Source organism: Clupea harengus, unplaced genomic scaffold (assembly GCF_900700415.2).
Source record: "Clupea harengus unplaced genomic scaffold, Ch_v2.0.2, whole genome shotgun sequence".
Lineage (NCBI taxonomy): Eukaryota > Metazoa > Chordata > Actinopteri > Clupeiformes > Clupeidae > Clupea > Clupea harengus.
Window position 1 is genome coordinate 56,511 of NW_024879689.1, and position 24,564 is coordinate 81,074.

The 24,564-nt window shown below is 41.0% G+C and overlaps 1 protein-coding gene and 1 pseudogene across 3 annotated transcripts; one reads left to right on the forward strand and one right to left on the reverse strand.

The window, feature by feature from the left end:
• Positions 1–4,578: 4,578 nt before the first annotated feature.
• Positions 4,579–8,977, forward strand: LOC122129892 (annotated as a pseudogene).
• LOC105889174 lies at positions 8,510–24,028 on the reverse strand. Of its 3 annotated transcripts, XM_042704622.1 has the most exons (12): positions 23,905–24,028; positions 21,066–21,988; positions 18,380–20,723; positions 16,436–16,631; positions 11,694–12,972; positions 11,385–11,508; positions 10,892–11,026; positions 10,705–10,786; positions 10,325–10,439; positions 9,927–10,025; positions 9,642–9,718; positions 8,510–9,484 (listed from the first exon to the last, which is right to left on the reverse strand). In XM_042704622.1, exons 2-12 carry the CDS (start codon positions 21,972–21,974, stop codon positions 9,397–9,399), a joined length of 5,448 nt encoding a protein of 1,815 aa, XP_042560556.1. In that variant the 5' UTR covers positions 21,975–21,988; positions 23,905–24,028; the 3' UTR covers positions 8,510–9,396. The 3 variants fall into 3 exon arrangements, with proteins under 3 accessions (XP_042560556.1, XP_042560557.1, XP_042560555.1); XM_042704623.1 differs by having other exon boundaries at positions 16,436–16,557; positions 19,443–21,988; XM_042704621.1 differs by having other exon boundaries at positions 18,380–21,988.
• Positions 24,029–24,564: the final 536 nt, after the last annotated feature.

The window sequence follows — 24,564 nt, forward strand, 5'->3', positions numbered from 1 at the left end:
AATATTTACGCTTGACTGTAGCGCATGTCTCCAAGAAAACACCAAATCAATCTTGGCTGACTGACCAAAACTGAAATTCATTTTCATTGGAGTAAAGAATACAATTTATGAGTACAAAGTTAATTTTGTATTCATAAAGATATAATACTTGCAGGTACAGTTCTCTCTCTCTCTCTCTCTCTCTCTCTCAAATTCAAATTGCTCTATTGGCATGACTGCATACAATACAACATTGCCAAAGCACATTGACATAAACTACACAATTGTAATAAACATAAATACATTTAAAAAAAAAACACTAAGCAGTAACAGTGCAAAGGGCGGGGGGCATGGGGAACAAGATAGGCTTTGGAAGGTAGGTAAGTAACAGGGTATAAACATTTTTCAAGTTAATTATTAATTGGTTAACATTAATTATTAGCCATGTGGGGCAGGGGGTTGACAAAGCTGTGGAGCTCATGGCAGGTTGCTACATCTTGCTGCCAGTCTACAGCAGTCCTCCCTCTCTCCCAGTAGAGTCGGGAGTCTCTCCAGATCACTTAGATAAAGGAACTCTGGGCACATTTTTATTATTTTTGCAAAATATTGGTCTCTAAGACTTTGGTATTGGTTGCAGTGAGTTAGGAAGTGCAGCTCTGTCTCCACTGTTCCCTGGTCACAGTAAGAACACAACTTCTCCTCTCTGGGCAGACAGGTCTGTCTGTGCCGGCCTACCTCTACTGCCAGGTTGTGCTCACTCAGTCTGTATTTAGTCAGTTTTGTATCAGACACTGTGATCAAGCCCAGGTTGGACAGCATGTATCCAATTCTGATAGGTGTTGCTGTAACCCCTCTTCGGTGGGGGACAGCAGGACCAGGTCATCAGCATAAAGTAGACACTTTATTTCAGGTTCTTGTATTTTCAGGCCAGGTGCAGAGGAATTCTCTATATGTTTTTGCGAATTAATTTATGTATATATTGAATAGTGTGGGGCTAAGGTTACAGCCCTGCCTTACCCCACGTCTCTGAAAGAGAGATTCTTTTTCCTTTGTTCCAATCTTAATTGAGCACTTCTCATTAGTGTACATTGTTTTTTATCAGATTGTATATTTTTCCTCCGATACTGCTTTTGATTAATGTTACAAAAAGGCCGTTGTGCCAGACTGAATCGAAATTTTTGCATTATTTTTGTGCACATAAATGTCAATTAGGGTGTTTAATGTGAAGATATGATCTGTAGTTCTAAATTTAGGTAGAAATCCAATTTGGCTGTTGCTTAATAAATGGTGTTCTGTGATGAAGTCTATGATTTGTGAATTTAGTATGCTACATAAGACTTTTCCCACACACAAATTTATGCAGATCCCATATCTCAGGAAAATAGCCAAATAGTACTAAACTGAAAAGTTTCAGAATGGCTGATTTGAATTGATCTCATTCTGGATGTCGTCAGGGCCACAGGCTTTTCTACATTTTAATTATTTTTCTGTAATTTCGTAATTTAATGGGTTTTGGTAGTCCTTAATGACTGTTTCTAATTGGTTGAATTTTTCATGTATTTTGTCTTCAGGTGTGTTGCGGGTTTCTTGGTATAGGAAGTGTGTTATCCATATCTCTCCATCGAATGGCTAGATTATTATTATTTTTGTTTAAGGTCTTCCAACATTTTCAGGTATGGGATGGACAAACTGGCAGAAGCTGTTAGAATGTATTGATTCTTCAATTAGGTTGTATTCTTGGTATAGGAAGTGTTTTATCCATATCTCTCCATCTTGAATGGCTTGATTATTATTATTTTTGTTTAAGGTCTTCCAGTGGTCTCAGAAGCTGTTTGAATGTATTGATTCTTCAATTAGGTTGATTTGGTTTTTGAGGTCTCTCTCTCTCTCTCTCTCTCTCTCTCTCTCTCTCTCTCTCTCTCTCTGTCTTTGAGGAACACAACCACATCAACAAAATACTGGTATCGTGGGTGATGACCTTTAATCATAAAAAAAAATAGTTGGAGACCAGTTTGATACTTTGCTAAGTCAAACATGAAGTGTCATTTGATGGCCATTGCCACCCTTGCCACGTTTACGCTCATGCTTTGCTTGTCAGTTATATCCGTCTTGGGCAAATGTTGTTCCTAGTTACACATGGAGCTGCAGTTTGCGTGCTGCAGAACCAATTATTGGAGTTTGCTTTCTTTCCTCTCTACATTCATGGAGACCTGATCTGTGATTTTTTGATAGTTCATTGGGAAATTCATAATTGACCGTGACGGAGGCCATTGCTATGGCCTTTGTGTGGGAGGCATTGGGTTGACAATGAAGCCTTTTGTGTGTGGTTAAACAGTGAACAAATGCATTAGCGAATCCCACAGGTGTTCAAGATGCCATCAGGGTCATCACCTAGAAACGCATGCTGCTTAGAAAAAAATCAATAAATCATAAATTGCTGAGATAATAATAATAACAGGTAAGAACAATGTAGAACTACTCAAGACTGGTAGCATATAGGTCAAAACAATCCTTGATAATAGATTGCCATCGAGTTGATGGGATTGCAGAGTTGAACCTTGGTGGATAATTCTATAGTGATCTTTTGGCCACTGGCATATAATATTCAACTGCAAAAAAAAGAATTCTGCTTATGGACGAAAGCTATTTTTTGTCAATCCTTTAAGCAGGGGGAGTGAATATTATTTACAATTATTTAGAATATATTGTTTAGAATTAACAGGATGAAAATGCTTCTGAAAATGAAAAGATAAAAATGACCACCAATGTTTCATTATACATCTTTCTACATAATCACTTTTGCTGACACATAAATATGAGGGAATGGTAGATGAATGTAAATTAACTCACTGTCCAACTTAGAGTCCCCATGTGGCCTCTTAACAGCAGTGAGGCAGATAATAGATTGACATGTTTGTATAACAAGTTATGTAAAGGATAGTATTAAGATAGCCCACCTAACTAGAATTACATACGAATGGAACCCTTTCCAGTAAATAATACGAGCGGAGCATTCATGAAATTATACGCTTAATATTCCTCCTATGTACAATTTTATCCTTCAATTATATGTTGTCTCCTACAATGTATTGTCACAGTAGTCGTATGATTCAACAGTGAACAGGTGAAATGATCTGGAGAAGCCCACTGGGCTGATGTATTGTTTCTGATAATAAAGATAATGTGTGGATGACACTTTGTGGCCTTTATTATACTGTAAGTGATTGGGGATTCCATCTTTATACTGAACACCAAGGATTACATCTTCCGGGTAATCTCCATGCTTTGTATCTTTACGACAATGTGAATGTCTGTGTGTGTGTGTTGTGGTGGTGGGGTGTGTGTGTGTGTTTTGGGGGGGGGGGGGGGGGGGGTTGTGTGTTTGGCGTGTGTGTGTGTGTGTGTGTGTGTGGTGGTGGTGGTGGTGGTGGTGTGGTGGGGGGGGGGGTCTGTGTGTTTGCGTGTGAACTCACACACATTATGTCTGCTCACTTAGGACATTTCTGACGTGGATGAGAGGCAGGACACTTTATGGAGTGACAAGACTATTGACACTTTTGTATGGCGAATTCTGTGTGTGTATACAGTGTATATTAAAGACAGGCAGGGGACAGAGGGTGAATGTTGAACTTTGACTGAGTGGCTTTTAAGAAGGTAAGTCTGACAAACTGTGTGAAAAATAGCAGCATATCCACAGGATCGGTTGGTTAATTGTTGACTTGCCCCTGGCAGCACTGAGTTTTGCTTTTTGGTTTGTTTATCTTGACAAGGAGTTTTGGCTGGTACACCACCACTGTACTGTTCTAGACATTTTATACATTAGTCCACTTATTGGAATGTATAGTAAATAGATATATACATATAGTAAATATATATATACACACATATTATACATACATACATTTTAGCCCAAATTTGAAAATATGTATTGAGTTGTGTATGTATATGTATTGAGTGTGTGTGTGTGTGCTTTAATATGTATTGAGTGTGTGTGTGTGCGTTAACGTTTTACTATGTGTCTACATTTTTAAGCACCCCTCCCCCTGCTTCTGTCTTTCAGAGGGGTTAAGTCCTAGGGTGGAATGGGGAAACTGTCAGCCAAAAAGAACATCCTTGGAGTTTTTGTGACAGTCACTGTGTGCACCACTATCATTGCTTTAGTTCTGTGTTTGGCTCAGCACTACACGTGGACCTGCCCCAGGGCACCCAGGTTATGTGAAAAACTCCCTTACTCCACCTGAAAGAACAACAGAAGCAGCTAGTAAAGGAATAGTCAATAACACGTTCACTCCTGATACTGATCCTGTGACCTTATTCCTGGAAATGTTGCTACGCTAATGCATTGTTGATAGTGCTCTTCAGATGTTCTTAAGTGGGGTGCTGGCTCAGTGGTTGTCTAGAACTTCAACATGTAATTATATATATTTCCAAAACCAAATTACTGTTATGGTGGACTGCCTAGAGTACTCTTATGACCTGCCAGTCTACCTCATACTCTGATTATTAATTGGGCTAACTGAACAAATGTAAAAAAAGAGTCCGTAAACTAAGGACATTTTCTCAAATCCTTCTTTTGTGATTTTTCCATTTTAGATATGGATGGTTTTTGATGCTGGATCTTCCCACAACCTCTCTCTTCATATATAAATGGCCGGGAGGCAAGGAAAACAACACTGGATTGTGTCACAGGTGAAAGTGTGCGAGGTGGATGTTGGATACCTTTTATTTTGAAAGTTTTGTCAATATTCCTTGTGCAACTTTCTAGATATAGAAATATTCACGACAAAATAAACTCAGATAAATGTATACATACATTTTGTCAAGTCAAAATGTAAAAATGATGTCAACAAAATAACAAAGGTTCTCTAACAGTCACTTACAAACAATAACTGACAAGTGTGAGATGTAAAACATGTAAAAAAGACAGATGTATCTGTTTGATACTTTTTCTCAGTAACCATTCTTCAATAGAAATAGGATCTCATATGTTACAAATAGTCATCACTGTTCATGTTATTTTCATTCTGACAAAATGACCTTTAAAACAAAATATAAATATACCGTACAATAGTGCGATACTGTTTATCTGACAATATGATGAAAAATATAGATTGGATATAGATTGCCAGATTGTGGGCTCTGGGATCGGGAGCAGTCCCTAGAGATACGGTTTGCATGTCGTACCCAGTCTATTCCATGTTAATGCCATACGGCATCAAAACGCCATGATCAAAAGCGGGATAAGCATTATAATTGGGATTCTCATGTCCATATAAACACACTCAATTAGAACCATTGAGGTTTCTATATTTCCAACAACGGGGCCCTATTTACAGGAGGGGGTATATCCAGCTACAAGCAAGACCCCCCAGCTGCAGCCCAGAGTCTTCGCCAATGCTTAGATGTTGCCAAGGCTACAATACCTGTTGAGCAGCAGCAGAGCTGCCCTGTGTACCTCGGAGCGACGGCAGGCATGCGACTTCTAAGGTACAGCGCACCGTCTGATTAACATCTGATGGCAACAAAGCTTTGGTTTTAGACTGGAAATACAAAAAAGAGCTCCAAATGATCCCTGTTATTGTTTCACAATATCTTAGCTCCTGTTCTCCTGTAATCTCAATAAGCTTCCATACCTCTTTAGGCCTAACCGCTTTCATGGCTTTCTTTTAATGGCTGGCATGAGATTCTTTTAATTGTTCAATACTACTAAAGGAACAATGTGAAATAAATCATTATAAATGTAACTAGTAACGAGTATATGAAAGAATATGTCATAATTTACTTATATAATTATAGAATTATTATACTTGATCGTTTCATAATGTATGGCCCATAAACTGCAACATTTGTAATACCCAGTTACAAGATGAGAATGCAACAAACGACATTATGGAGGAGGTCACCAAAACAATAAATGGTTATCCATTTAACTTCCGTGCGTGCGCAGATACTCTCGGGTTATGGCGGAAGGGGCTTGATGGTTGGGTACTATCAACTATATACTAGAGGGTTTCATTCAAGGTAAGTTCTACTTTGGTGGTTCAGACAAGAAAAAGACAAACAAGCATTAAACTGACCTAATATGGAAAATTTAACATACAACTCCTTTGTTCTTGGTTGATGACAGCACACTTTGAGGGCAAGTGGGTTCCACCGAAAGCAGGTTAGGATTCCTTGGGGCTCTGGATTAGGAGGGGGTTCCACCCAAATGCCTTCACTCCATAAGATCCAGTTTAAACAGCCTGATTCTGAAGCTGCTCTTCAGCTCTATGGTCATAGGTATGGGGTGTACACTCACAGCTACCTTTGCTTTGGAAGGACCAGGCCATGAAGCAACTCCAAGCATATCTAGTTGAGGTGCAGCGACAGGGTTCTTTGTGTTTATTTTGTTAGAGTATAGCATACAACCTGAATAATTGGAAGATGATTGGTACTGTAATTGAATGGTAAAATTATCTTGTGGTAAAATGATTTTGCAGAAGCAGTTGTAGCTCAAACTGGACAGTCTTGTTGCCATGTGCTTTTTTGTTAGTCCCGTCCCTTTAGAGAATATCACCTATCCCAAACTTCACACAGGTATCATTTGCACCAGGGGGAGCTCCAGGGTATGGCTACCTATGGCCAGTGCCTCTGACACATTATCCTAAGTGCGGATTAGGACCGTTCACCACCGGTCACAACCACCATCAATTTATGACTCATGATCATTCAGCAGGAGGGCTTCTTGAAACTTGGCAGGAACCAGAAATGGGCACTGCCTTTTCTGTTGAGACATTTTAAGAGCACTAAATGCTGTGAAAAGACTTTAGAAAGCCAATGCAACATACATTTAAAAGCACAGACACTACATACAGTACATTGCACTGTTAAAAAGGGGGGGAAATGGAAGTAAAATATTGTAGCGATTGCGCAGGAGTCAGGCTTTTCTTTGGCTCTAGAATTAAAATGACATCCTGATAATGCTTGCCTGGACAACAGGGACAGTGCTACTTAGTTTTTCTATGCAACTGCCAATGCCCCCGTCTGGTATGACTCAAGAGAGTCCTCCTGAAATGATCAGTGTCAGCTTTTAATTGATGGCGGCATTGACCGGTCACAGATAAGACTCTGAGGTCCCCTTAGTGGTACTAGCCAGTATTTGCACTCTGCCTCAAGAATGACCAGTTTGAGCTACAACCCCCTCTCAATTCCCAATCGCTGCAGGTTGTTTCTAGTTGCTTTGGATAAAAGTGTCTGTTAAATAAATGACCTTTCCCTTTGTGGTTTTCCAGATGAGTGGTTCTTCTGCCATAGTTATGCACCCATGCTATCATACAGGCTTCAACCTGACGTTGACACTGGGTGACCTCTATGACTCCCCTTGTGTGAGCAAGCCAGGAAATATTGACCCTGAAAAAAGTGTCACCTTCTCCGGCACAAGTGACCCCGATCAGTGTCTGAATCTCATTCGGTTCGTAGTAAACATAACAGAGTGCCCCCATAGTCCTGACTGTGGATTCAATGGAGTGTACCAGCCCCCAGTCCATGGAGAGTTCTTTGTAAGTTGCTCTGCTGAGTTATTGCACACTGAAATTGAATAACTGTGTAATCAGCTCACAGCTTTTACCTCTGTATGGTTACATTAACTTTCCATATGGATAGATAGTTATCCTTGTGGTATACAGACTAATGCCACATGCAAAGCCTGTTTTCATATTTCCGCAGGCTTATTCAGCGTACTTTACACCTTTGACTTCCTGGGGCTCGCCCCTCAGGCCCCCCTACCAAAGGTCACCTCGACTATAGAGACCTTCTGTAAGAAGAGCTGGAATTCTGTAAGAAATCACACTGTTTCTCACCTTTTCCAAATACCTCTTAAAACTGTATCTCATAATGATCATCCACATACATAAGTACATGTACTGAATGTGGGTCACCAGATCAAGACACATATGTAAATTTGAATGACTCAGTGTTATCTACCTTTCGACACCTGACTGTTTAAAATAATACATTATTGATTCCAGATAAGGCCATTCATATGAAGTTTGCTCTGTTTCTTAGCTTTTGGCAGAATATCCTGACACAAAAGAAAAGTACCTGAGAGAATACTGTGCGTCAGCTCAGTATATCATGACCATTCTTGTGCAAGGCTACAAGTTCAATGAAACCTGGGACAAAATCTACTTCCAAAAAAAGGTGGGTCGCCTCTTGCCTGCCTCACTGTTGGAGAAACTGTTCAGACAAGAGTAAAAGTGGCATCACAGTGAGACACACCTTAGTGAAATTAACAAACAACCAGCCAAATTATACATAACAAAGTCATTGGTAAGAGAAATCTAACAGGCAGAACAGAGTGATTTCACACAGGACATGAAACTGCCTCACAAGGCTGGCATGTTCAGCACAATTACCACAGGATCTATCTGTACATTCCTACATTCCTTATGAAAACAACAACCAAAAGGGTCATGCTCACTAGTGCCCTTCCTGTTTAAACTGAATTCCTTTTGGGTAGAAGATAGATAGAAGCCAATAAAGACCAAAAAGAGAAAATGCAAAAAAAGTTTATTAAATATATCAGGCATTAAAATATATTCACGTCTAGGGGAATAAATGACATTAATAAATATGATCAAGCAAGACAACGGGTAAAGTTAAAATACAAAAACATTTGACAGTCAAAATGTGGGTCTTTGATTCCTTCTTCTACGAATTCACGTGTGTTACTAATCCAACGTGTTATGAATGCACTACAATGTCTGTAACAGTCTGATCAATAGGCATCATTATTTTTGTGAGATGTGTCCTTGGCATTCCGCAGGTTGCCGACACAGACATTGGCTGGACTCTGGGCTACATGCTGAACCTGACTAATCTGATAGCCCCCAGACACCCCCTGGTGGTTACAGGCGTGCAGCGCAGTCAGTGGGCTGCTGAGGTGTTCTTCATTGTATTTGCACTTTTTCTCAGTCTTGTGCTGCTCATCTTCCTATTTGTTTGGCAACCTGAACACTAATGGAACACTGTAGAATAGATTATATTCCAGATGTTCCTTCTCAAAGAAATGGAATTCCTCTAAGGAAAAAAAGGTCATTTTTAAATTTTCTAATTTGTCCTTTGTTTACTGTCACACAACTGTAACACATTTTTGTACATAAAAATGTAATATTTGTGTAAAAATGTGCTTAACTGAAGATACATTAACATTTCTGAAAATTGTCAATAAAAGGAAAAAAAGAAATATTGTATGTAAGACTGAAATAATGTAAAGTGTCTGAGCTTTTTTTTACGTGCAAATTGTTTATTTAGAAGTCTAATTTTAAAGAAATTGAATTTATGTTATATGCATGTACAATGTATAAGCGAAAGTATGCAAATGATGTTTCTATATGTTAACATAAACTGAATAGGAAACACGATGGAAAGAGTGAGGCCTCAGCAGCAACCTGACTTCTTCTGTTGGGGCTTCTTGTGCAATGTCACATGTTCTTCATCACTCTCCTTCACTGTCTGCTTCAATAACCTGCACCAACAAGCAATCAAAGTTAACATCTACTTTGATCACAGACAACAAGCAATCAAAGTTAACATCTACTTTGATCACAGACAACCTACAATGAAACTAGAACAAGTGAGAATGTCATTTTTCTCCTGTCAAGGGATAGGTGAGGGCCTCTTACCTGGCCAGAGCTTCCATGGCCTGTGGAACATTGTGACCTGTGGCAGCGCTGCATTCCATGAAATGGAAGTTATGTTCCTAAAGAATTATAAGACAAAGGAAAGTAAATCTAAATGTATTGATATTGTGGATCATTCTTAAATACAATTACTTTCGCAAACACTGTTATTTGGGAAAGATGACACCTACATATTCATGGAACACCACATGATCAGTATCTTTATTCTGGCCAGAGTTTAGACTAGCCTGCCTTCAAATACTTATTTTTAAGGAGATGTCACAGCACCTGAGCCAAGCGCTCCCCTTCAGGATGCAGAACTTGCCGCTCTTCACTGTCATTCTTGTTGCCAAGAAGCATGATGAGGACCTCACTACGAGCCCCTTCCTGTTAAACACGAACACAAAGTGATGTCTCAAGAAATGTTTTGTCAAAAGGTGCAGTAAGAGTTCACAGTTATTGCAAACTTCTGTCAGACATACAGTAGCTAGTGTACGAGTCTTGCCCCTTTCCTTCACACACAAAATAACTGGACGACAGAAAAGCCTGTAACTTTGGATGTTTCCTGGTCAAGCCACAATGTTTTTGTCCGAATTGAAGGATGCTGGCAAAAATATTCTAGGAAAAAGCACTGACCAACGCAGCTTTTTTACTTTACTTATTTACTTTTATTCAGTAACAATTACCTCAATGCAGGAAATCCATTTGCGAACAGCACAAAACGTCTGAGAGGATGAAATGTCATACATCACAATAAGTCCATCGGCCTTATGCAACACCTGGCGGGTGAGGCTATGAAACCTGAAAAGATATGGTAGGTGTATGACATCAACATAAAATACTCACAACAATATGTACAAACGAGTTAAAGTATTCAACCAGATAATATCAGTGTCACGTAAAAGAAGCTTTCTAGGTTTAGAAAGGTTTAGGCCAAACATGATTCAAGATTATTATATAAATATAGACTAAATCATTTCTGAATGTTAACTGACTTGTGAGATTAAAGTGTTCTTCACAGCACCTGAGTCCGACTGTTATATTACTATATTAATAATATTCTTACCTCTCCTGACCAGCAGTGTCCCATATCTGAAGTTTTACCAATTCACCATCCACAGCCAATGTCTGGATGCAGGTATCAACACCTGTGATGCATGCACAAACACATTTGTACACTTGCATGTAAACACACAGGAAAGAAGACTACTACTGAATATAAAAAATGAGAACATAAAAGAGATCAGACTTACCAATGGTGGCAGAGTGATCGTCAAAAAACTGTCCATTCTGGAATTGGTGGATAAAAGATGTCTTCCCCACACTACTCTCTCCAACCATCACTATATTAAACATAACTGCCTCTTCCAGGGAAGTAAGAGTGTCACCTAATGAAGGGAAGCAATAGGAGAGGTTGTAGGAGGTGTTGCTCTCTGCAGAGTTAGTTGTTAAAGTTTAATATGACATTATATTAATGTATATTTGTATTAATCTTTCCATGCATGAAAATACCAATCTATGCAACATCAATTCAACATATTGTATGAAAATCGTAAACCCCTGGTTTGGTAGTATACCATAATGTAAAGTAAAATCTCTACAGTACAGGTAACTTTTGTCATACTTTACTTTACTGTACTTTAATAAATGCCTTTACTAACTTATATTTTCCTTATTCAAACAATTACAAGGGTTCATTAGTTACTTACAAAGAAGAAAAGTTCCTTTGCCTGCGCTCAAACTTACCTGGTCCATACTTTCTCTCTAGATCTAGTTTGCTCCTTGCCCCTGAAGGATTTGGTTGTTTCACCTTCTGACTTTCTTCATCACCAGTAAAGGTTAGCTTAGAAAGCCCTTGTTCATCCACACCCTGTGAAGATGGTACAACAGAATATTACTGATAGAATCTTACTGAAGAAGTTAAAAGTTGACTTTTCAACATTTACGTACACTGTTGTTTTTTGTTGTAAGAAGCAGTCAGTGACATTTGGTTTCATCAAAGGGCAGTAGAGTAAGTATTTTAGAGATGGAAAAAGTAAAACCTGGCATATTCACCTCACTATGGACATTTTCCTGTGTGCCCTGCAAGATGCTGCCATCTTTCTCTTGGCGTTTGCAAACAGGCTGATCCTCAGATTCCTCCAGGCCTCCTATCCCTCTGTATCCCTGACCACCATGCCTGGAGCCCATCTTCCTCCTTGTGCGCTGTGGACTCTTCTTCTGACCAGCGGAGCCATGTCCAGCACTCTCGTCATGTGGCAGGGTGTCCTCTTGCCCCTGAGTTTCAGTCATTTTCTGGATTGTGGCTGTCTCCGTTGGCCCAGTTGGCAGATCTTCCACATCACTAATCGTACTGTCCCATACAGTGTCATCATTCCATCTTTGTGTACTTCCATGAACTGCTTTGAGGTCACTCTTGTCTTCTTCCCCTTGTCTCCTCATGTTCTTACGAGTGGACCCCATTTTCCTTTTCTTTGTGCTGGTTTGTGGATCTTTGTTTGGGCCATGCTCTTGAAACTCAGAGGAGGGTGATGAGGATACACTGAGGACTGATGGCTTGCTCTGAGCAGATGCAGGAGGCACTCTCTCATCAATTAATTCATCAGGCCTTTCTGCCTGAGCCAGAGGCTGTAGATGACTCTCACTTGACTGAACTGAAGCAAGTAACTGCTCACCCTCTACTGGCAGGTCTTGTGTGTTCTTCAGTAACCCTGAACAGCTCTCTTTTGAGGTCCCTTCATTTTGTAGAAGAGCCCCACCACTCTCTTGTCTCGATGTGTCATCCATGTGCTCATCTACTTGTTCTGCTTCTCCTTTCCCTCTATTTCCCAGACCTTGACCTCTACGAGAAGAGCCCATCTTTCTTTTCTGAAGCATGGATTTGGGTTCCTTCTGACTGTCCTCATGAGAGAGTTGGCTGTAGCTTGTTTCCTCAGCTGCTGTGGACCCACTTGACTCGGAAATCTCAATTTGTCCTATGGACATTGGAATTGTGTTTACACCAGCTGAATGTATTTTTTCTCTAGATGATATTTGCTCTGATTGGATATTTTCTTCCTGCTGCACTTCAATCTCAGTCTCAGTCATCTCCCCAGTTTCATGTGAAGATTTTGTTTCTTCATCCAAATTTACTTCATTGGTTTCTCTTTTTTGTCTACGAGTTGACCCCATCTTTCTCTTCTGCCTTGACGCACTCTGTTTTAAACTCCCCTCTTTCTCATGATGTTGAAGTCTGAGGGAGGATTCGCAGTGATCAGATTGCTGGGTCCATCCATCTTGCACTAATTCTGAAGCCTCTGCACCATTATTTGGTACTTCTGGATCCATAGTGGAACTGAGAATGTGAGCATGTGTCCCTTGTTCAACTTCATCACAGTGTTCGATTGCAGGGTTGTATGTCTCAGGGCTAGAACTCTCTGTATGCACATCTAGTGAGGCAACTGCGATCTCTGGAATGTGATCTGGTGTAGGAGATGATGGCGGGTGTTCTTGTTCTAAAGGATCAAGAGCCTCACCGTGAGTCCCAACACCAGACTGACAGAAGAAAGACTCTGTTTTCTCACTGGCATCTATGATGCCGGCTTCTAAAATTCCCTCTTCTGCATCTACGTTGATGTCAGCATCTGTGTTCATTTTGACATCGATGTCCTCATTGGCATAGTCTCCATCTGTACTCATGACTTCACTTGTCTCTTCCCTTTTCTGTTCTCTCTTTGTCCTGCGGGTTGACCCCATCTTTCTCTTCTGTTTCGAGGCACCCTGTTTTACATTCGCCTCCTCTGTGTGATATGGAAGTTTGAAGGTGGATTCACAGTCGTCATACTGTGCTGTCTTTTCCGGTGTATCTGTGCTTTCCATAGTAAGTGATTGAGAAACAGACTGCTTGGTCTGTTCATTGTGCAATGCATCAGAAATGTCGGTACTAATATTTGAAACTTCTGGTTCCATAGAGGAACTGAGAATGTGAGTCTGTGTCCCTTGTTCAACTTCTTCACAGTGTTCGATTGCAGGGTTGTATGTCTCGGGGCTAGAACTCTCTGTATGCACATTCAGTGAGGCAACTGTGATCTCTGGAATGTGATCTGGTGTAAGAGATGATGTGTAGTGTTCTTGTTCTAAAGGATCAAGAGCCTCACCGTGAGTCCCAACACCAGACTGACAGAAGAAAGACTCTGTTTTCTCACTGGCATCTATGATGCCGGCTTCTAAAATTCCCTCTTCTGCATCTACGTTGATGTCAGCATCTGTGTTCATTTTGACATTGATGTCCTCATTGGCATAGTCTCCATCTGTACTCATGACTTCACTTGTCTCTTCCCTTTTCTGTTCTCTCTTTGTCCTGCGGGTTGACCCCATCTTTCTCTTCTGTTTCGAGGCACCCTGTTTTACATTCGCCTCTTCTGTGTGATATGGAAGTTTGAAGGTGGATTCACAGTCGTCATACTGTGCTGTTTTTTCCGATGTATCTGTGCTTTCCATAGTAAGTGATTGAGAAACAGACTGTACGGTCTGTTCATTGTGCAATGCATCAGAAATGTCGGTACTAATATTTGAAACTTCTGGTTCCATAGAGGAACTGAGAATGTGAGCCTGTGTCCCTTTTTCAACTTCATCACAGTGTTGGATTTCAGGGTTGTATGTCTCGGGGCTAGAACTCTCTGTACGCACATTCAGTGAGGCAACTGCGATCTCTGGAATGTGATCTGGTGTAGGAGATGATGGCGGGTGTTCTTGTTCTAAAGGATCAAGAGCCTCACCGTGAGTCCCAACACCAGACTGACAGAAGAAAGACTCTGTTTTCTCACTGGCACGTACATCCTCAACTGTGATGCCTGCACAATCTGGACTGTGAACTTCTGTAGGAGATGATAACCGATTCACAGCTTCTGCCTGTTCTGATACACTCAGGCTGTCTTCCTTGTTCTGGTCACCAAGGGACTCAAGACTCTTTTCTGCCTTTTCCTCCTCATGCTTTATGAGCTGGTCAACATCTTTACTCATGAAAGCTTCATTAAAAGGCTCTGCTTCGCTTGTTGTGAGGCCCTCTGATGTTTCCTTTCCCAATATAGATATCTCATTGTCAGCCTCTAGATTTGTGGCATCATTACCATCTAATTGTTGTGCAGTAATATCAAGGCACTGATGTTGGTTGTCTTGTTTTTGCCCATCCTCCAGTGGATTGCATTGTGGGACAGATGATGACATCACTTCAGCTGACGGGCTGCAGTCAACATACCGGTCCTGTTCAACACAGCTCAAAGCCATCTTGAGAAGCCCAACGTCTGTCTGAGTGGTGGAAGGCTCATTTTCCTTTAAGGCATCTATGATGCGGCTTCTAAAATTCCCTCTTCTGCATCTACTTGATGTCAGCATCTGTGTTCATTTTGACATTGATGTCCTCATTGAGTCTCGACTTCTGTTCTCTCTTTGTCCTGCGGGTTGACCCATCTTTCTCTTCTGTTTCGAGGCACCCTGTTTTACATTCGCCTCTCTGTGTGATATGGAAGTTTGAAGGTGGATTCACAGTCGTCATACTGTGCTGTCTTTTCCGGTGTATCTGTGCTTTCCATAGTAAGTGATTGAGAAACAGACTGCTTGGTCTGTTCATTGTGCAATGCATCAGAAATGTCGGTACTAATATTTGAAACTTCTGGTTCCATAGAGGAACTGAGAATGTGAGTCTGTGTCCCTTGTTCAACTTCATCACAGTGTTGGATTCAGGGCTGTATGTCTCAGGCTAGAACTCTCTGTACGCACATTCAGTGAGGCAACTGTGATCTCTGGAATGTGATCTGGTGTAGGAGATGATGCGGGTGTTCTTGTTCTAAAGGATCAAGAGCCTCACCGTGAGTCCCAACACCAGACTGACAGAAGGAAGACTCTGTTTTCTCACTGGCACGTACATCCTCAACTGTGATAGCTGCACAATCTGGACTGTGAACTTCTGTAGGAGATGATAACCGATTCACAGCTTCTGCCTGTTCTGATACCTCAGGCTTATACTGTCTTCCTTGTTCTGGTCACCAAGGGACTCAAGACTCTTTTCTGCCTTTTCCTCCTCATGCTTTTTGAGCTGGTCAACATCTTTACTCATGAGCGCTTCATTAAAAGGCTCTGCTTCGCTTGTTGTGAGGCCTCTGATGTTTCCTTTCCCAATATAGATATCTCATTGTCAGCCTCTAGATTTGCGGCATCATTACCATCTAATTGTTGTGCAGTAATATCAAGGCACTGATGTTGGTTGTCTTGTTTTTGCCCATCCTCCAGTGGATTGCATTGTGGGACAGATGATGACATCACTTCAGCTGACGGGCTGCAGTCAACATACCGGTCCTGTTCAACACAGCTCAAAGCCATCTTGAGATCCCAACGTCTGTCTGAGTGGTGGAAGGCTCATTTTCCTTTAAGGCATCTATGATGCCGGCTTCTAAAATTCCCTCTTCTGCATCTACTTGATGTCAGCATCTGTGTTCATTTTGACATTGATGTCCTCATTGGCATAGTCTCCATCTGTACTCATGACTTCACTTGTCTCTTCCCTTTTCTGTTCTCTCTTTGTCCTGCGGGTTGACCCCATCTTTCTCTTCTGTTTCGAGGCACCCTGTTTTACATTCGCCTCTTCTGTGTGATATGGAAGTTTGAAGGTGGATTCACAGTCGTCATACTGTGCTGTTTTTTCCGATGTATCTGTGCTTTCCATAGTAAGTGATTGAGAAACAGACTGTTTGGTCTGTTCATTGTGCAATGCATCAGAAATGTCGGTACTAATATTTGATACTTCTGGTTCCATGGTGGAACTGAGAATGTGAGCCTGTGTCCCTTGTTCAACTTCATCACAGTGTTCGATTTCAGGGTTGTATGTCTCAAGGCTAGAACTCTCTGTATGCACATCTAGTGAGGCAACTGTGATCTCTGGAATGTGATCTGGTGTAGGAGATGATGGCGGGTGTTCTTGTTCTAAAGGATCAAGAGCCTCACCGTGAGTCCCAACACCAGACTGACAGAAGAAAGACTCTGTTTTCTCACTGGCATCTATGATGCCGGCTTCTAAAATTCCCTCTTCTGCATCTATGTTGATGTCAGCATCTGTGTTCATTTTGATATTGATGTCCTCATTGGCATAGTCTCCATCTCTACTCATGACTTCACTTGTCTCTTCCCTTTTCTGTTCTCTCTTTGTCCTGCGGGTTGACCCCATCTTTCTCTTCTGTTTCGAGGCACCCTGTTTTACATTCGCCTCTTCTGTGTGATATGGAAGTTTGAAGGTGGATTCACAGTCGTCATACTGTGCTGTTTTTTCCGATGTATCTGTGCTTTCCATAGTAAGTGATTGAGAAACAGACTGTACGGTCTGTTCATTGTGCAATGCATCAGAAATGTCGGTACTAATATTTGAAACTTCTGGTTCCATAGAGGAACTGAGAATGTGAGCCTGTGTCCCTTTTTCAACTTCATCACAGTGTTGGATTTCAGGGTTGTATGTCTCGGGCTAGAACTCTCTGTACGCACATTCAGTGAGGCAACTGCGATCTCTGGAATGTGATCTGGTGTAGGAGATGATGGCGGGTGTTCTTGTTCTAAAGGATCAAGAGCCTCACCGTGAGTCCCAACACCAGACTGACAGAAGAAAGACTCTGTTTTCTCACTGGCACGTACATCCTCAACTGTGATGCCTGCACAATCTGGACTGTGAACTTCTGTAGGAGATGATAACCGATTCACAGCTTCTGCCTGTTCTGATACACTCAGGCTTATACTGTCTTCCTTGTTCTGGTCACCAAGGGACTCAAGACTCTTTTCTGCCTTTTCCTCCTCATGCTTTATGAGCTGGTCAACATCTTTACTCATGAAAGCTTCATTAAAAGGCTCTGCTTCGCTTGTTGTGAGGCCCTCTGATGTTTCCTTTCCCAATATAGATATCTCATTGTCAGCCTCTAGATTTGTGGCATCATTACCATCTAATTGTTGTGCAGTAATATCAAGGCACTGATGTTGGTTGTCTTGTTTTTGCCCATCCTCCAGTGGATTGCATTGTGGGACAGATGATGACATCACTTCAGCTGACGGGCTGCAGTCAACATACCGGTCCTGTTCAACACAGCTCAAAGCCATCTTGAGAAGCCAACGTCTGTCTGAGTGGTGGAAGGCTCATTTTCCTTTAAGGCATCTATGATGCCGGCTTCTAAAATTCCTCTTCTGCATCTACTTTGATGTCAGCATCTGTGTTCATTTTGACATTGAGTCCTCATTGGCATAGTCTCCATCTACTCATGACTTCTTGTCTCTTCCCTTTTGTTCTCTCTTTGTCCTGCGGGTTGACCCCATCTTTCTCTTCTGTTTCGAGGCACCCTGTTTTACATTCGCCTCCTCTGTGTGATATGGAAGTTTGAAGGTGGATTCACAGTCGTCATACTGTGCTGTCTTTTCCGGTGTATCTGTGCTTTCCATAGTAAGTGATTGAGAAACAGACTGCTTGGTCTGTTCATTGTGCAATGCATCAGAAATGTCGGTACTAATATTTGAAACTTCTGGTTCCATAGAGGAACTGAGAATGTGAGTCTGTGTCCCTTGTTCAACTTCATCACAGTGTTGGATATCAGGGCTGTATGTCTCAAGGCTAGAACTCTCTGTACGCACATTCAGTGAGGCAACTGTGATCTCTGGAATGTGATCTGGTGTAGGAGATGATGGCGGGTGTTCTTGTTCTAAAGGATCAAGAGCCTCACCGTGAGTCCCAACACCAGACTGACAGAAGGAAGACTCTGTTTTCTCACTGGCACGTACATCCTCAACTGTGATAGCTGCACAATCTGGACTGTGAACTTCTGTAGGAGATGATAACCGATTCACAGCTTCTGCCTGTTCTGATACCCTCAGGCTTATACTGTCTTCCTTGTTCTGGTCACCAAGGGACTCAAGACTCTTTTCTGCCTTTTCCTCCTCATGCTTTTTGAGCTGGTCAACATCTTTACTCATGAGCGCTTCATTAAAAGGCTCTGCTTCGCTTGTTGTGAGGCCCTCTGATGTTTCCTTTCCCAATATAGATATCTCATTGTCAGCTTCTAGATTTGCGGCATCATTACCATCTAATTGTTGTGCAGTAATATCAAGGCACTGATGTTGGTTGTCTTGTTTTTGCCCATCCTCCAGTGGATTGCATTGTGGGACAGATGATGACATCACTTCAGCTGACGGGCTGCAGTCAACATACCGGTCCTGTTCAACACAGCTCAAAGCCATCTTGAGAAGCCCAACGTCTGTCTGAGTGGTGGAAGGCTCATTTTCCTTTAAGGCATCTATGATGCCGGCTTCTAAAATTCCCTCTTCTGCATCTACTTTGATGTCAGCATCTGTGTTCATTTTGACATTGATGTCCTCATTGGCATAGTCTCCATCTGTACTCATGACTTCACTTGTCTCTTCCCTTTTCTGTTCTCTCTTTGTCCTGCGGGTTGACCCCATCTTTCTCTTCTGTTTCGAGGCACCCGGTTTTACATTCGCCTCTTCTGTGTGATATGGAAGTTTGAAGGTGGATTCACAGTCGTCATACTGTGATGTTTTTTCCGATGTATCTGTGCTTTCCATAGTAAGTGATTGAGAAACAGACTGCTTGGTCTGTTCATTGTGCAATGCATCAGAAATGTTGGTACTAGTATTTGATACTTCTGGTTCCATGGTAGAACTGAGAATGTGAGCCTGTGTCCCTTTTTCAACTTCATCACAGTGTTGGATATCAGGGCTGTATGTCTCAGGGCTAGAACTCTCTGTACGCACATTCAGTGAGGCAACTGCGATCTCTGGAATGTGATCTGGTGTAGATGATGACCAGCGATTCTGTTCTAAAGGATCAAAGGACTCACTTAGAATCTCAACTTCTGACTGAGGGAGTAAAATATTGGTATTCTCAATGGCACCAATGACCTCTGCTGAGGTGCCAGCACAATTTTCACAGGGATCTTCAGAAGGACATGATAATTGATTCTCAATCTCTGGCTGTTCTGATACAGCCATGTTTGTACTATTTTTCCTCTCCTGGTCTTCAGGTGACTCTGGACTATTTTCTGCCTTTCCCTCGTCATGCTTTTGGAGTTGGTCAACATCTTCCCTCACAAAAGCTCCTTTAAAATGCTCCGCTACTTCAAAAGAACTAAAAGTGTCACTGGGAATTCTTACTTCTGATTGATTGGTGAAATATTCAGCTTTCTCAACTGCATCTTTGTCTGACATGCATGTCTTTGTGCAGTCAAAACTCTCTCCTTGCAGATTCAGTGAGTTATCTACCATCTCTTCCCTGTGATCTACCATAGGAGGTGATGCTAGGAAATCATTTTCAAAAGGACTAAAACTCTCACAGACACTTCCCACTGTTGGTTTATCTGTGAAAGACTCAGTACCGATGTCCTCTACTTGTAACTTTCCACTTTTCACAATTGCTAGTATGTCTGTTCCTGGAATCATTTGGAAATCTATATCCTTGCTGTCAATTTCTTTACCAGTGAGATCACATCCGTATTCCCTTTTTACTTCTTTCTCTCCTTGGAGAGGCTCATGAGTTGACCCAAGTCTCTCTCTCAATCTAGGGGCATTCAGTTCAGCAATTTCAGTAACTCCTTTGCGGCCTATTTCATTGTGATGATGATCCAAGTTCCCTTCCATAACAAGCTGCCTACTACTGGTGCTTGTCATTGTCCCACTGTCACCTGTTATATTCTCTGTTGAGTGAAATGCCTCAGCATCCATTGCAATCAGTGTACCTTCAGTATTCTCATCTAGAATCAGGTTCCCATGTTTGTTTTCTTGTTCCTCAAACTCACAGCCTGCTTCTTCTAACTGTGCCCCTCTCTCATTGACAGTAAAGACCATATCTAACTTATCATTGACTACTGTCTTTAGTCTGAACTTTGTGTCCTCTTCAGTCAATTCTGGATTTAGCAATGTGTCCTCTCTCATCTCATGCGTTTCCTCTTGGCTGTTTCCAATATCCTCTATCATTTTGTTTCCTTTGACAATTCTCCGGGTTGAGCCCATTCTTTTCTTTGGCCTTTGAACATTAAGTTCTGAGTTTGTATCCTTTTCTTGAGAAACCTTGATAGAAATGGTTTGTTCAGTTTGTAAGCTGTTTTGATTTCCATACTTATCATAGCCTTCTGTCACTGTGCCATCAGTATTGGTATTAGCAGGTTGAAAGATCTGTAAATTATCTTTAATCTCTGAAATGTTTTCTGCTGTTGTTGGCGCTGTACTTCCCTGTGGCATAGCTTGCATCTGCAATGAAAAATTCTGGATGCCAGCACTTTCCACCTCCATTTCTCTAAGGGGCTTGTTATCTACTTTCATAATTGGCATTCCTTCTTGGCTTTCCTTTCTATGCAATACATGGTGTTTAATGTGTTCTTTAACAGAAATGTCTCCTATGTTTAAACTCACCTCCAAAACGACCTCTTCTGTCCTCCTTTGCTCATCACTTTCTCTTACATCTTCAGGACTTTGGTCTTCTCTCTGTTGGTAATGACCATCAAGTCCTTCAGGTGTATCTTGTGTTGTATCAGTAGAAGAGATCTCCTTGGCCTCAGACAAATTGAAGCATGATTGTTTGAGTAAACTTTCCCCCTCTTCTTGGGGGCTTGTGACACAGAAAGGTGGATTTACTGCTGGTGTAGGACACTGATCAAAGGACTGGGGAGGAGAGTGGGTATACTGGGCCTCTGTTTTGACATCCAGCTCTGACAAAAGTCTACGTTCTTCACCTGGAGACTCATCCCTAGGCCTCTCTGTCAGTCCCTTCACTTCACTGACACCTAATTCCAGCAAATGTGTGTGAGCCTGATCTGACTCTGGTGCATGTGGTTCTTCTTTTAAATACTGATCCTCTGTTCTTGTGATATTAAATTCTTCCTGTATTATCTGCATGCTATTATTATCCTTTTCCTCCTCCTCTTTCCTCTCTTCTGCTTTAAATGCTTGCTTGGTTCTTCGAGTTGAACCCATTCTCCTTATCTTCCCAGAAGTACTTGTCTCTGCCTCACAAAGTTCAGCCGGGGCTCCAGTTTCAAGTTTTTCTGTGCTAGTCTTGCCTGGATCATGCTGGTCACCCTCTATGTTCTCAGAGACAACATCAAGCTGGCACTTGGGCACTTCACCTGAGTACAATGGTTGCACGTGGTGGACAGTGGACAACTCTTGAAGTACCCCAGTTTTTCCAGCATTACTGGCTTCATCTGGTGTCTCAGTTATTGTCTCAGTGAGCTCTTCATTAGCGTCCCTTTCTTCTGCCTTGTGCCCTAGGTTGCGCTGTCGTGTTGAGCCAATTCTTTTTTTTGACTTTCTGCTAGACATGATTTTTGACAGACCTGTGTTAAAAAACATGGACAGTCAGGTGGCTTTTCAGCTATTATCTGGTGCCTCAGTACTAATGCAAATGTAATTCATTTAAATATAAATTATTTAAGTACAGTGATAATGTGCCATATATATATATATATATATAAAAAAAACATCCTCATCATGAATTATTTAATTTACACTAACAGCCCAGAGTCACTTGGTGAAGATAATATCTAAAATTCTATGTCTAAAATCACCACTTCCTCTCAAGGGAGTGGCACGGCAAAGACAGAAATATGGCAAAGTCACCACTGACCACCGAGATAGTTTAGAGGTCAGATACACGCAGAGACACTGAGGGCCTAAACAATCCAAAATAACAGTTCACATGGCTCTATAAAAATCTTGCTTTGTAAACACCATCAACAGCAGAGTTGACACTGATAAAAGCTACCCAGCTTGTTAATTGATGCCTTTTGGCGATATATTTCTTGACATTACAAAAGCTTCCATTTAAATAGCCTGCAAGGCTAGTGGGAATGACAGATGTGTTTATCTCTCCTTCACATGACCATACCATTACAATGAATTTGAAGATGTTATAGAAATTAGCTACCTATAAAAGAATACCTTAAAACAATAAAAAAAATAATGTATTATCACTTTAAAACCAAAGGTGTTGCTTTTCAATACACCAGGGATAATGATTAGAATGATTTACTATTTAAATCAAACAGAGAAGCAAACTACTGGCCACTTAAAAATAGATACTGAAAACTACATTGATGTGATCCTAAGACAGCTAGAAATATCTTTGGTAATTAGGACGAACATTAAATTACAAAACAGAACATTCTGCTTGTAGGGTCTACTGTTATTTTTGTTGCATAAACTAGAACTTTATGGTTCTTTAGGTAGTTCTAAATTTTTTCTACTACATGTCTTCAACTGTGCACCAGGGCCATACAAGGCAACGGGGTTTCACCACTTTGCCTGATGACCAGAGAAGAACAGAACCCAACTGGACAAGTCGTTTGTTAAATAACCTTAACAGCAATCCATCAATAAAACAACCAAAACAACTTTGTCTTCCTCACTTTTCCAGAGCTCCTATTGGGCAGAATAAGGGTGACATAATTGAGGCAGTTGCTGAACTTAAATTGGCAACCAATCCATCTTCTGATTTCACTCTGCATCACAGGCAGGTAACCAAACATTTTCCTTAGCTTTGCAAGATTAACTGAATAAATTGATGTGAAGAAGCTGCATATAAACACATCACGAATCAGCATTGCTGGTAGTAGATTTGTGATGCAAAACTGAGGCTACTGTTTTGAAGCACTTTCTGCAATCATATTTTTTCCCACAGATCTCTAGTTATGCCATGAATGCAATCATTCTTATGGGGGTAATGCAACAGATGGCAGGTGTAGACACTCTTATTCTCAAAAACATGTACTTGTGTACATGCACAGCAGCACTAGGTTTGATAGCTCTACAGATTGTCACTAGAGATTGACTACAAATCATAGCAATTTGAATTACGATATCCTAAACTTTACTGTAAGGGTTAAACACAGAGCCACTGCAACATCAACACCAAAAAAGTTATTGTTACTTAACCTGACTAGCAAATGATAAACATAAAACTGAAACGTGCTGAAGTCTCTCTGGTTAATTTAGCCTTTTTGCCAAAACAAGCATGGCCACAAAGTCCTTCAGTTCTCAAAGTAAAGTCCCATTTTGATGATAAACTTTTGCAATAATCCTCCACAAAAAGGTCAAGATCTGTATTTGTCAAATCTTGTCAAGCAACTTGAATGTGTTGCACTGTGTGTGAAGGAAACACGCTGACAAGAAAAACTAAAAACCCACCCAAGTGTCCACACCCTGTAAAGGAGCTGTACATTACCTAAATGGGACACAGTAACTTCATGCTTACCTTTGGTGTCAAAGTAAACTTCAGTATTTCACCGAAAGCACTTCTACATACATTTATCCACCAATTTCACAATTAATTTCTGCGTTATCGCAACAGCGTAGAAATGTAGAGGTTGGGCTATTTCCTTTTTTAACGGGTCATTTTGGTTGACAACTTCCTGTGTTATTTACACGAGGCAGTCTGAGCAAAGTGTGAGGTAGGCTAGCATGATTCACTTCCTGTTACAGAGCAAGAAAGATGTTTCCACTTTACCAAATCCATTTACATAACATCGGAGTTGCCATATTCTCTCCAACTTCTGCAATTCAGCTCTTCCACCAACTATGCAACAGTTACCACTTTTTGTATTTTTCTTAACAAGGGCTGCCAGTCTTATTTGTTTGGTGTACACTGCCTTCCTTGCTCAAAAAAAAAAAGTATGTTATTTCAATACTGATGTGTAAAACAAACGATTGATACCAAACACCATCTTACAAAGCGACTCAGAATGTCTTCTGCTAGTATAGCAGGTACAAACAGGCCTGAACAGAATTGTTCACCGATCCTTTTAAAAGTGATGGCATCACAGCATTTAGGATTTTCAGTTAAGCTTAGGCATTTGACCTAGACGTTTTACAATTACATTAATCATATTTAAATCAACTCAGTAGCTGCTTTCAA